Genomic DNA, 12,861 nt, shown 5'->3' with positions numbered 1-12,861 from the left:
GGTGCAAACAACTTTTGGTTTGCGTATGTCCCATGACCTGAAATATTGCTCCTATTTTACCCTGTGAACTGTAGACAGACACCTAAAAAGCCATAAGGGCTAGTAAATTCCGCAATGGCAAGCCCACGTAACATCCCTTCACCTTAGCACCACACAGTGGCAGCTGTTTCACTGCAATACTTTTTGTGAAGGCTGTGGGTCCTATGATATCGTGTTGTTGGCTATGGGCAGTGTGCACTGACAAGCCTATGCAGGCAACACAAAAAGGGATTGACATCCTGGCAATCTCATTTTATGCAACTGCTACAGTATGACAATACGGTTGAACCCCGTTAGAGGAGGCGTGGGTTATAACCGACCAGCCGGTATAAGAGACACTATTCACCCACATGGTTGGCCGCCCCACCTTTCCCATTAATTTGACCTCTTTTATAACAGACATCGGATGCAGAAGATCGTTGGTTGTAAAGGACTAGCTATCCTTGAATTTTGGCCAGTTTGTAACAGGAATTTTAACTTGAGATGCGGTGCCACCAGTCACTAACTGCAGTTGCATCCGTTGTGGAGACAAAGGAGGACGACAGACGCGTGCAGTCGCTATTTATTATAACTTCAGCAAACGCAGAGTGGTTCAGTCAACTATGAAACAACAATGAGAAGCTTCGGCAATAGAAATGCAACATACGGAAGTGGTTAAAGCCTACCACCAAGCGCACGAGTGCGACCACGCACGCGGGCATCTGCGTCAGCCAAGAATACCCGAGACGTGTGTTGGGCTGTCCTGATCGCATAGCTCCCAATCAAGAAGCATTGCGGATGTTGAGTCTGCAAGCCTGATGAATAGCCAGAGTGCACAGCGGAAGAATCAGTGTGCTCTGGCTATTCATCAGGTTTGCAGGCAGAAGCAGGTCTGCGACGCTGCTTCTTCCACACACAGGGGAAGAAAAGAAAGCTTGAAGAACTTGTTGTAAAAAACATTGTATACATAGCCATAAAGTGAACAGATTCAGAACCACTACATAAATTGTGGTGGCAAAACATGAATTATAATAGAACGTTTGCAAAATGCTATAGCCTTCCCTTGTGCTTATTTTAGTGGTAGGGCGCCTACATTGAACTAGGGGTTGATCAGTAAGTAAAAAAATTGCCCCCACCTCCCCGAAGGGAATCGTGAGGAAGTGCGAATGCATTTCTTGCGCCGAGAGTACACGGCGTAGTAATTCTGACATCGCCTTGAGAGGCGCCCAGCCAGCGAACGGTCTAAACTGGAGCAGAGCGAGCAGGAGACTGTAGCGAGAGAGCGCGCGCGAGCCGACCCACGGAGGTCTGGTGGTTTATCGCTGCATATATAGGGGGGTACGCCGCGCCGAGCCAGGTGGCTGAGAGAGGAGGCGAGCGCAAGGGGAGAGGGACAGCGGCGCACGGCAGCTGCAGCCGAGCGAGGGGAGAGGAGGTGCGGGTGCGTGACGTCACGGCGCGGGGAGGGAGAGTGACACACAGCGGCGCACGGCAGCTGCCGGGGAGAGGAGGTGGAGTATGTGACGTCACGGCGCGGGGAAGGGAGAGGGACGCGCGCGGCCCACGCCGTCGCGCCGCGAGGAGCGGTGAGGGGCGTGTCGTCACGTGGTGAGTGACGTCACTGCGCCGTTGCTACCGACGCTCCTCTCCGCTCCACGCCGTTGCTAGGGGATAGGAGGACTGCGGACGGACGGCGCAGCCGGCGGTGGAAGGTTTGGGGTCGCTTATAAAGTGCATTGCACTTAAAACATGGTACCTTGCTCATAAGAGACTCCTCATATAAGAGACAAAAACTGCTCCCCATTGTGTCTCTTATAAAGGTGTTCAACTGTAATGCAAGTGTGCACAGTCTGAAGACCTTCAATACCAGCAGAGTAAACCAGAGCAAACTTGAACTGACAAACATTTGCAAGCTGTATGAACACATGCAGTCCAAATTATAAACAGACCACACTGATGGCCATACTTACCCTCCAGATTTACACACAACGCTTTAAGAGCCCTTTGACTGCAAGAATTAATGAGTAACTGAAATATAAAACTAAACTTTAACACCACATAGCCTCATAACTACAGGAAAATCGCACTATAATAAAATCATTTTGTTTGAAAACTCGCTTAATTCAAAGTGTTTTGCAGTCCCCACAGCTGCATACAGAGAGCACATCACAACCGCTTTTAACGAAGTATCGTTTACAACAAAGCCAGTTTCTTGTCCTGACGACTTCATTATGACCAGGGTTTACTGTAAGAACTCCAACTTGTCTTTTCACAAAGCCGTCGTGCTGCCTACACACGCACCCACTACACTCAGTGCTGCAACCTGAATGAGCAAGAATATCATTTAGGATACATGGTCACATTTGCGTAATGGCCACACCCTCAACTTTATCAGGGAAAAAAAGTCTGAACAGCAACACTTATCCAGTGGATGACCACACATCCCTTAAGGGGACACTAAAAGTTCGATAATTCTTTGTGTAAACTGAAAACATCAGAAATTTCATAGCTCTCTCTGCTTTTGCTCTAAAACCAACAGTGCCTCGTTAGCTGACAAACAAATCATTGAAGCTGGCAGTTCTCTCTAGCTTTTCTTTCTAATTTTTTCACGACGTCGAAGATCACGACACAAAGTGCCGAAAATTACTCAGGATCCTACCGTATCTTAGCGCGTATAACCCACACCAAAAATGTGAAAATTTCACGGGTGAAGTAGAGGTGCGGATTATATGCGAGGTATTTCCTTTGGTGCAGCTTCACCACAATGTGTGTTGGGCTGTGATGCCCCTTCAGCAGTAATAGCGACTAAGCCACTGTTATTCCATTGACAGTGCTTATTTGACAATATACTTACCTGAAAAAAAATTTTCGCGGCAAGTCATCCACTTACGAAGTCAGCTAGGTAAGTTCTTTTGCATAAACAAATGTGCAATGCTGCTTAAGCAGTAGCTTTGGTCCATCCTTTTATGTATCAAATATGCGGGCAATACGCGAGTATATGTTTTTTTTATTCGTCGACGGAAAGTGGGGGTGCGGGTTATATGCAGGGGCGGGTTATACGCGCGAAAACACGGTATACTCGACTTTACTAGGTCACTGCCATATGCCTGTTCTGATAGGCTTTCACTTTTGTAACAAAGACTAACTTTTCGACACCATATGCGGAGCCCAGGCAAAGGTGAGAATAGTGCACCCAGGCTCTTGACCCCGGACTGGGCGGTCATGAAGATCCACCCATATACCGTTCCTGTGACGCTTACTGTTGCCTGGGAGAATGCGTAAGGATATGTGCGCAGTTGGCTGTCAATAAAGTTGATGGCAGTGTCGCCGACTCCCCTAATAATATCGGACTTCTGCCTTTAGTTGTTGTACATGTGATAGTGGTGAGCGGGTACAGTCAGCTCTCGCATTAACACAGATTTCTACTGTACTGCAAGGCGAAACGTTTCAAGGAACCAAAGCTAAAACACCACTTGTGGTAAAGCTTCCTATTTTGTAATGTTGGTTGCCTGTGCTCAGCAAAAGTTCCCGCATTCATGTATTTCACATGTGTACATCCCTTCCTTCAAGTGTGTTTCAGAAAAATGCTTGTGGTTAAGCAAGATCCTGTTTCACCTTTTGTGACTTGTGATATCAGAGCAAATTGCAGTGTGCGACAGTGTATGGGTGTCGATCCCTGCGTTTATGCTTTTTGCATTTTCTGCGTTAATAAGCAACTGCTGCCCCTGCAAGTGGTATATTTGTATTCTTGACACCTTTATACATCAATATAATGTCCCTTCAAAGCCCAAGATGTGTTTTCATGGAGAAAAGCTCTAAATGACGGAAATCCAACAATCTTGACAGGGCGGACGAGGACCTCATTTGAGACAGAGGCATCCAGACGAGCATGATGCGGACAAGCGATCACACTTTGCATGGCTGTGATGGTGACCACTGTATGCTTTCTTGTTGCGTTTTCTGCCAATTTGCACAAAACACTATTGAAAATCTAGAATTTTCATTTGCCATATAAGCAGCATCCCCAGTTTTCACCTTCAACCATCACAAAGAATGTGGCCATTACAAGAGTTTATGTGGTGCGTAACTATTGCCCATATGCAGCATCATAAAGCAAGTTTAGGTTCACACATCCTCGACACTATGCAATTCATGCAGTGCAAAGCTGAAAGCAACAGAACTGCGACCTTGGCCCTAACAACCAAGTGCCTGACAGTGCAGTGGCTCCGTGTAACCAACTGGCCAAACAAAGCAAGCGAAAAGAAGAAGGCGGGGAACTCACCAAAACAAAGGGGCATGTCAAACCTGTTCTGACTGGGTGGTTGACTAGAGGCCTCATGCACCTAGGTACGACGAAAAACTCCGACTACCACGCTTAAAGCAAACATAATGCTGAAAAAGGGGGGAGAGAAAACAAAAACAAGGCAAGCCATCATCAGGTGAACTGAAGGGCGGCCCGAAGGGCCACAGACGTCGTCCACTTACACCATGCACAACAGAATGGGGGGTGCCATGCACAAGTGGGAGGCGGCAGTCAGAGGAGGTGGCACGCAGCGGGGCAGCCCTTAAACAACCTCGAGGACCGGTGGTTGCCCGCACCCTTGAGCACCTCGCCCTTAGCCGCACAGCCGGCGGCCGGGGGGCACGTACCTGCCGTCGGGAGGACCATGCGGAACCACAGCACCACGGGCTGCACCGCACAGAGGGGCAGAGGAAAGCGCCACAGTTAGCCACGGGATGGGCCCCCTAGGGAGCAGGGGCGGGGCAGCGCTCACCTTGTGGTCGCCCATGCACACGTTGGGCCCCATTATGCGGTACTCCACCTTGCCAGCCTCGTCGGGGGCCTGCGTCAGAAGGCAAGCACTCACTTCGGGTGTCTCTGCACACATCCAGTCACGAATGAATCGGCGAGGCTGAGACTGACGAGACTGACGATTTCCAGGCCGCTCTATGTAATTAATTATCCCCCGCTCAAGTATTTCAATTGCTGTTATGGGATTACCAGGCAAGCATTGATAAGAGCAATAAACAGGGATCAAAAATTTGGTGTCAGTATTGCTTTAATGCTTACTAAACCAACAGGAGATAAGCTTGCAGCAAAAATCCTCACAAAGAAGGCTGTCTCTCTGCTGGCTGTACGGCACAAAGAACAGCCAACGCCTCCTGCCGGATCAGTGTGCTTTACTGGGTAGAGGACAAGCTGAATCGCAGAGGCAGAAGCATGTGAATTCCAGCAAGCTACATGAAGCCATATTTGCACCCTACTTTCCACGGGCACTTGCCCCTCAAAAACGAAAACTCTGGCTTGTTTGCACCTACCATATAGACCACTTTCCTTTCTAGAGGTGGGCGCCGCCATTTGCTTTCTCTGAACAGACGCTAGCGCTGTCTATGAAGTGAACGCCGAAACTGCCGAGCTGGGCTGTTAAATGGTCCGTTCTTTCTGTGAATCTGTTCGGTGCCCGTGCATTACCGAGTGAACCGCAGTGGTTTCACGTTAAGTTTGCGGTTGCAGTGCTTGTGTGTGCGCGTTCTGTTTCATTTTCACCACCTGGGGACGGATTTTAGGTCCTAATTTGCTGCCAGAGCGGAAGATGCCGATCCCGGCTGTTGCGAGCAGCAGTAGCACTGGTGGTGGTGGTGACGGTGGTGCTCCACAGTTCCGCAATGCAAACGCTGCCGGTATGGCACTGACTGACATAAAAATCGATATCAGCGAGTAAATATGTCATCATGCTTGTTATGTTCACCAATTAGTCACGTCTACGGAAGCATGGACGTAGAATGCAGAGCGCGCACAGCATATGGGTCACGCCGATCCGCACTCGCGATAGACTTTCGACGAGGCGATTGCCACGCTGTTGACATTGCAATACGATATAATATTTTTTAACTAGACTTATGACGGTAACCGACGACACGAAATTACCTGGGCAGAAAAATAACACGACCGCTGTCGCGACTACAACGCCTCCGGTAAAGGAAAAGAACTGTATTTACATTACATCACAGACAGAACACGTCCGATCGCTGCCATCATTCCTCATCGTCCTCTTCTACTACCATCTGCGATCACTTCTTTGTCCTCGCGGATATAAAGTTCCAACAACCTCCCCCGCGGCAAAAAAACAGTGAGACGTAGGGGATAGTCCTTGTACCTGTGTTTGCGTCTGTACTTCCAACAACGCCGTCTTTGCCTGCGTGGTCTGTTTCTAGTCATCCAGGGCAAACGCTCACCTCGCTGGTGGTTCTTGTGCCGGTGTTTCCAAGTACGTCTAACAGCAGGAGAAACCTTCATTCGGTTTTTGTTACCCTTCTTTCTTTGAGAGCGGAAGTGGTCGTGGCGATGAGCCCGATAACTGCCCAGCAAGCCACTGGCAACGACAATCATTTGTTTCACATTCCTGTATCGGTGCAGAGAGAACTTCAAAGCAAATGTCGCGATGGCATCAATGTCAACTTTATGCTTCCTTTTGCCTTTTCGTATTTGATGCACCCACGTTCTCTTTGGCAGGGCTTCCTTCAATGCGCCTACTTTAAGGTCAGCTGGAAGCCGCACCTGCATTAGGGACGCGTGGTTATCGGTAATGGCTGCAGTTCCAGCTGGGGTGTCGCTCGTTGGCGAATTCTGTTTACTGTTGGTTTGTCCGTTGAGGTCAACTGGACCGTCGGGACATGCACCTTTTTGAGCACCCACACCTTCCAGTTTCGGTTCAAGTTGAACGAAAGATTTCGGTGCCGCTTCGTGTATCTCGGTGTCGTTGCTAGAGTCATCGATACCGTTCAATGGGGAAGTCATAAAGCTGTTCGCGGTTGCAAGAGGCGTGTCTCCTTGAGAAGCGTCACCGTGCCAACTGTAGTTTTGTTGACGGGTTGCAGGGATGTCAATTTCAAATGGAGCTCGTTCATACTTGAGACAAAGGCCGCGGAGATGTCTTGGGGGGAACTCCGTCGCTTGCCTTAAGATGGATTGTCAAGTTACGATGAAGTCACGGAGCTCAAAAGTGTCCATAAACTCTTGTTCAGCGTACTTGCCAGACAGAAAGGGTTCGATTTCGCGGTCGGTGTTGCGTAGTTGTGCGGACTCATAGTCAAGCTGGTCGGTAATGGCGGATATTTCTTCACGAGTAGTGTCCGCGTTCAAAATGGCAGCCTTCGCTTGGGAGATCAGCGTCGTTATAGTAGAGCGTTGAACACTTCGTTTACGGTATAGCTGACCTTCAGTAGGCTCCGTTCGTGATTCGGTCATGATGAAATCGGTTTCAGTTCTTTTCAGGCATCGGTCGCAACCGTTGAGGTACATACCATGGTTCGTTGATCCCGCGGGATTTCGGCACCACTATGTCGCGAGTACAACGCCTCCGGTAAAGGAAAAGAACTGTATTTACATTACATCACAGACAGAACACGTCCGATCGCTGCCATCATTCCTCATCGTCCTCTTCTACTACCATCTGCGATCACTTCTTTGTCCTCGCGGATATAAAGTTCCAACAACCGCAAACCCAGTCAAATTATTATTCGAAGGTTGTGATCATGAATGGCCTAACTCTGCACAGCAATGTGCCCAGTTGCTCGGAGCCGATCTTTGTGGACCCTCTGCTTGCACCACGAATGCTTTACGCGATCAGCAGTGGCTGTTTTGTAATTGTAGTACTTTAGATTCTGTGACAACGCAAAAGGATGAGAAACTTTTCCTTTGATCGCGTTGTGAACAGGTTCAGCTATTTTCCAAATGAAGCATTCGCGTATCTTGAGCTGCGTTTCCACATTGTGCTGCCTGCTTATCCTGCTATCGACTCGACCAGCAGTGTGTGATGGAGAAAGTTATCTTTTCATATCGTTTGGCAGTGGAATGCATTCGCCTGAAAAACAGCAAACAAAACGCCGTGACTTTAAAGGTTAGATTGGATGAAAAGAGGATTGTTTAACCCTTTGAGGGTCACGGCCGTACATGTACGGCATCGGTAAACACTTTCAAAATGGTCAATGACGTACATGTATGTCCTTGCTTGTATGTATAAAAAGCGTGCCTTTTTCGCCAACTTCTCTTGCTTGGCATGTGCTGCCACAATTCGGAAATACAGTGTAGACCGCTTATAACGTATGTCGCGGGAGCCGCAAAAATCCGCACTATAAGCGGTACCGCACTATAACCAAAACGTGCGCGAATTCAACCAAATCGCCACCTACCTCTCAAGTCATCCTAAATTCTTTATCACCCAAATGCACAGCGCCTAAAAACGAAGGAAGGGTCTTTATTTCGTATTATTTTTAACATCAGCCGCTGCTGCCGGGTCTCACACATTGCAAAAGCGCGGTCTTACAAACGGCGAGTGCGGCTTTAACTTCCGTTGTGTTTGTGTTTTGAAAGACCATGGCTGCGTTTTTTGCGTCTATGAAGATGCCGCAGGACATGATAAGAAAGGCCAGCGGGATTTTTTTTTTTTACCCCACCTTGTGTTCACGATGCCGAAGGCCGCTGCTTATCAGCGCAACGTACTGGTGGTGGAAATCTTCGCGCGGCTCGCTTGTTCGGGAAGAGCGGTGGCTTATCTGCACAACGTTCTAAAGCGTGAACCGCATGGAGCGATTTCTCGCGAAAACGTGCAGCGCACGCCGCAGGCGCGGCGACGCCGACGCGGATACAATTGACGTAATGTGTGCGGCACGGTAAGAGGCGGCAACATGGCGTCGGCACTGGCCGTGATGCGGGGCAGGCAGCTCCAGCGGCCACTTCTAACCGCTCGCTGAAATGCCGCACGAGGCGCAAGCGAAGATGCTCATGCATGAAAAGAGCTGATAATGTGACCGCAAAGTAGAATATAAACTGCCATCCACGCTGCTTGTGAAAGCGCCCATCAAAAAATACCGCGGTGGTAAGCCTAAACTAAAGAGCCTGAACACCTCTTGCGCGGCTAGCCGCCTCGGAGCGCTTCGAATCTCCCGCCATTAGGTGCGCATCTTTCCATTGGTGCAAGTCGTCAGGCTCCTCCCACTGCCACGCGAAGACGCCACCGCGAGAGCGGAATCGTAGACGCGAGCATGAAAAAAACGCACGCGCAACGCCGATGTGCACAATTCGTGTGCGAAAATAGGGCCATGCGGTTCACGATTAATAGAAACAACTTGCCACACGCGGACGGGGAGCCGGTCGCTATCTTCCGAGGTGCATAAAGCAGGGTCAGTTGTGGTTATCACGTACGCGCGAACTAAAGGGTGCCTATTTTTTTGCTTCTGTGTCGAAGTTAGAGGAGAGCAAGGGGTCAGCGCGCTGCGTCAGATGGCCGATTTCATCATTTTTTTTTCTTTCGCTACCCTAAAACGATGCCCCAGCTGCGCCGGTCGATGAGCAGACCCACCGAAAAACCGCACTATAAACGGTATTGTGCTTCGGCCAACCGCATCTTAAGCGGTATGCTTATGCATTGAGTTCTATGGGAGGCAAACCGGTGGTCACAAAAACCCGCGTTATATCCGGTCCCGCACTATAAGCGGTTACGTTATAAATGGTCTACACTGTACGTCAAATTTTTTTCTTGCGCCGATGGCTCTTCTTTTTATTTTTTTATGATTTACTTCAGTGGCGCGCCAGCTATTGCTTGCGTATCCGGTAATGAGGGGGCGCGCTGGGTATCGCCCACCGGGCGCCCGGGTGCCTCTCGCTTCTTGCGCCTGCCACAGACCAAGGTCGCCTGCGAAATTGATGAGGCTCTTTTCTCCTTTTTTTGTATTTTATAGGAGCGATGCACCGTCTATCACTCGCGCATCCGGCCGCGCGCGCAGCGGCTGGTTTTAGTATTATCCTCCAGGCACTTCCCGCTTTTTGCGCCCGCGAAACCGATGTCTATCTGATTTCGATCCACTCAAAAGGTGCCGGCTTGTTACTCTCTCATTTTTATTTAGGATTTTTCTTGTGTTACTCATAAATAAACCACATGTATGTAACAACACAAACGATTTTTTTGTCACTTTATGGTCACCCTAAAAAAATTACGATATTTTTTTCTCGAAATAGATTCATCCGAAGAATTTAAATCGGCAATAAAAAAAATTGACCCTGGGGGGTCGCATTTGGTGAAAAAATTCGACCCTCAAAGGGTTAATGACAATCGGCTATAATGAACGAACAATATACGTTATTTTAAATTGATTACAAGGAACCCGAACTTATTGTAATGTTGTATTGCATCGGCGCACACTAAAGATTGATTGATTGTAGGGTTTAACGCGCCGACGCAACGTAGGCGATGAGGCGCGCCGTAGTGGAGGGCTCCGGATTAATTTTGACCACCTGGGGATCTTTAACATGCGCCAAAATCGCACACTAAAGATCCCCAGGTGGTCTCAACTGATCCGGGGCCCTCCACTACGGCGCACCTATATGAAGTGTCGGCCGGTTAAACCCCCTAATAAATTAATCAATCAATCAGTGTTGTATTGTGAGGGATAAAGTTACTTCTAACATTCACGGGGTTCCGTTTTGTCGCCCTTGTCACAGCTTTGCCAGTGATAAGTGGATTTTGCTCCGCCTGCTTGCCGTCCAAAAAGTGCACCGAACAAACCCTAGAGGTGGTCGTTGGTACAAAGTCGTTGCGGTTTATCAGCGGCTTCCACCGATATCTCAACTCGGTGTCCGTTGGGAAGCGATGCAGCAAAAACATGTTGCAACCGCATTGCATTTTCTCCAGGCAGTGTCGTGCAAATATGTGCTGTCGGCGACTTTTTCTCGCTTTCCCTGGTTGTTCCCTAACACACCACTGCACAGTGCTGACCAACCGACATTTGCGCCTTGAACGGCATCGCAGCATTGGCATAAACAGTTGAAAGTTTCGCAAAAACTAAGCACACGGTGCAAAACACTCCTGAACTACGCAGCGGAGCACACCGCGCCGAGCGATGTAGCAGCCCAGCGCGCACAGGCAACGCTGGTCCGCCGGAAGCGGAAGGCGCGCGAGCCGCCGAGAGAACTGGTTTGCGAGTATTTTCTTCCTTTCCCGGCTGCTTATGGAAAATGGTGTATTAACCCCCCCCCCCCCCCCTTAAAAAAAATGTAGCTTAGAAAGGGCATGTGCATAAAGTAAACTGTTCCCATTAGGTGATAGAGTAATACATTTGCCTTTATATTTTTCTGGTCCTCTATGCCCTGTCATAGACTGGAACAAAAGTTTTTACAGTAAGCAAAACGCGCTCAGCCTGTCGAGCATTTCTGTGCAAACGATACAGCATTGAGCACAACTTGTCCAGGATAATTTGCCCTATCAATACAATCTTGAAGTCAATGAAACAACAGGTTGCAGATAAATTTTTTGTTGCAAAAAGACTGCAAAAGAAAAATTATGTAAACAGGGCCCTTGTTTCTATTTACAGCTTCTGCACTGCACTTTTAAATTGGCAGACCAACAAAAAACTAACTTCTTCCTTTCCTTGAAGCAAAAGCAATGAGAGTCTAGGCCAGAAAAGCTGTATGCAACATAGAGTTTCCTACAATATAACTAGAGGGGAAACTGGCGCTGCGATCGTACGCCTCAATGGGCGTGATGGATAGTTGTGGATTCGGATTGGCGCTTGATGGCTCGCGGAACTTACTATGGATTGCATGCAGTTTCGTTTTCATTTTGGCTTTACATGAACGCATTTGCCTAGGCGGGGTGTCGGGAGGAGTGATCAAAATACGTTTCTCCTTAAACTGCATGCCTGTAACCAGAAACCAGAGTTGCGAATTGGGTGGGTTATCAATGCATTGCCGCACAGCGAGCATGTAAACACAAATGACGGCGCTCTGTGCAGCGAAGTTGCCTGCTAATTAGGAGTTGCGGCGCTGCTCATTCGGCAGAGCAATGCATTGTCAAAGCTGGTCAAAGGTGAGGACGGTTGCGAATCTTTCGTGCGAACGCCGGCTCCTACGGCGTAGAACAGCAGCACCGGCGGCTGATAGGAACGCAGCTTGATGTATGTCACTATATAACTTCTCCAAAGGTAATCGGTTTCCTTTTTCTTATGAGCACAAAAATTTTCTTACTATTACAAACCACCAGCGCCGAAATTTTTACAAGTAGTTTTTAAAGAAGCCCGCTTCCTGCTGTAGTTGGCAGAAAATGGCAAACCTGCTCCACAAACCCCCTCGACTCCGCGTCTGCTTTTTATTTAAACGCGCGGTTTTATTTCGTACAAACTCGGTTTTTCGTCACTAACTTTCTTGTTCGCCATGTAATTTGTAAACGGAGAGTCGGGCAATAAGAGCTTTTTTTGTCAAAAAACACAGTTTGCGCAGCCATAAGCCCATTTTGATCCTACGCAATCCGATTCCACAACTACCCATCATTCCCATTGAAGCGTAAGCGCCGCTGCCTTGTTCGCGTTGACTCTAGCGCCAGTTTCCCCTCTAGTTATTTGTATGAAACTCTATGGTATGCAATAATATGCTCCTCTGTGTACCACACAACAACAGAAAGGATTGAAAAATGCATGAGCTCTATTTCCTCAGAAAAGTCTTCCATGTTTGTGTTAAACTGCACGTCTTTATTTGTTGTTTCATCATGCTTGCTATTCTTTCTGATTGAGAGGTGACGAACGTGGCAAGTAAAACACCTTGCATAATTTATGCACTGAACCTAACCAAACTTAGTGTTAAGTACAGTTGGCTATGACAAGGTCAAAACAGAAATTTCTTTGTAACTACCTTGTATACTTTTCAAATTATGAGTGCATCCTACTAGTAATTTCTTAATTAGAGAACTAATAAAGCTTAAATTTCTTCAAATTTTTGTGCCACTGCGTTCACAAAAATGTACTGTGGGCAATAAAGCTGTTTGCTAGTTCTTTTGGGGCTTTGTAGCTATA

General features: G+C 48.1%; 1 protein-coding gene across 6 annotated transcripts in view; it reads right to left on the bottom strand.

Annotated features, from left to right (window-relative positions):
• 5ptasei (inositol polyphosphate-5-phosphatase A) overlaps window positions 1-12,861 on the bottom strand; it is a 40,371-nt gene that overhangs the window by 5,795 nt on the left and 21,715 nt on the right. For 4 of the 6 annotated variants that reach the window (XM_077687789.1, XM_077687791.1, XM_077687787.1 and 1 more), the window contains 3 exons: window positions 4,794-4,862; window positions 4,504-4,708; window positions 4,301-4,410 (listed from right to left, as the gene is read on the bottom strand). In XM_077687789.1, the coding sequence (XP_077543915.1) occupies window positions 4,553-4,708; window positions 4,794-4,862 (225 nt within the window). In that variant the 3' untranslated portion in view covers window positions 4,301-4,410; window positions 4,504-4,552. Of the gene's footprint in view, window positions 1-4,300; window positions 4,411-4,503; window positions 4,709-4,793; window positions 4,863-12,861 lie in introns of those variants that run through there. The other 2 variants (XR_013319683.1, XM_077687788.1) reach the window with 2 other exon arrangements.

The sequence above is a fragment of the Haemaphysalis longicornis genome, unplaced genomic scaffold (assembly GCF_048455015.1).
Source record: "Haemaphysalis longicornis isolate Haplotype H1 unplaced genomic scaffold, Haemaphysalis longicornis Haplotype H1 scaffold_1, whole genome shotgun sequence".
NCBI lineage: Eukaryota > Metazoa > Arthropoda > Arachnida > Ixodida > Ixodidae > Haemaphysalis > Haemaphysalis longicornis.
This window is presented reverse-complemented; position numbering and strand designations above follow the sequence as displayed.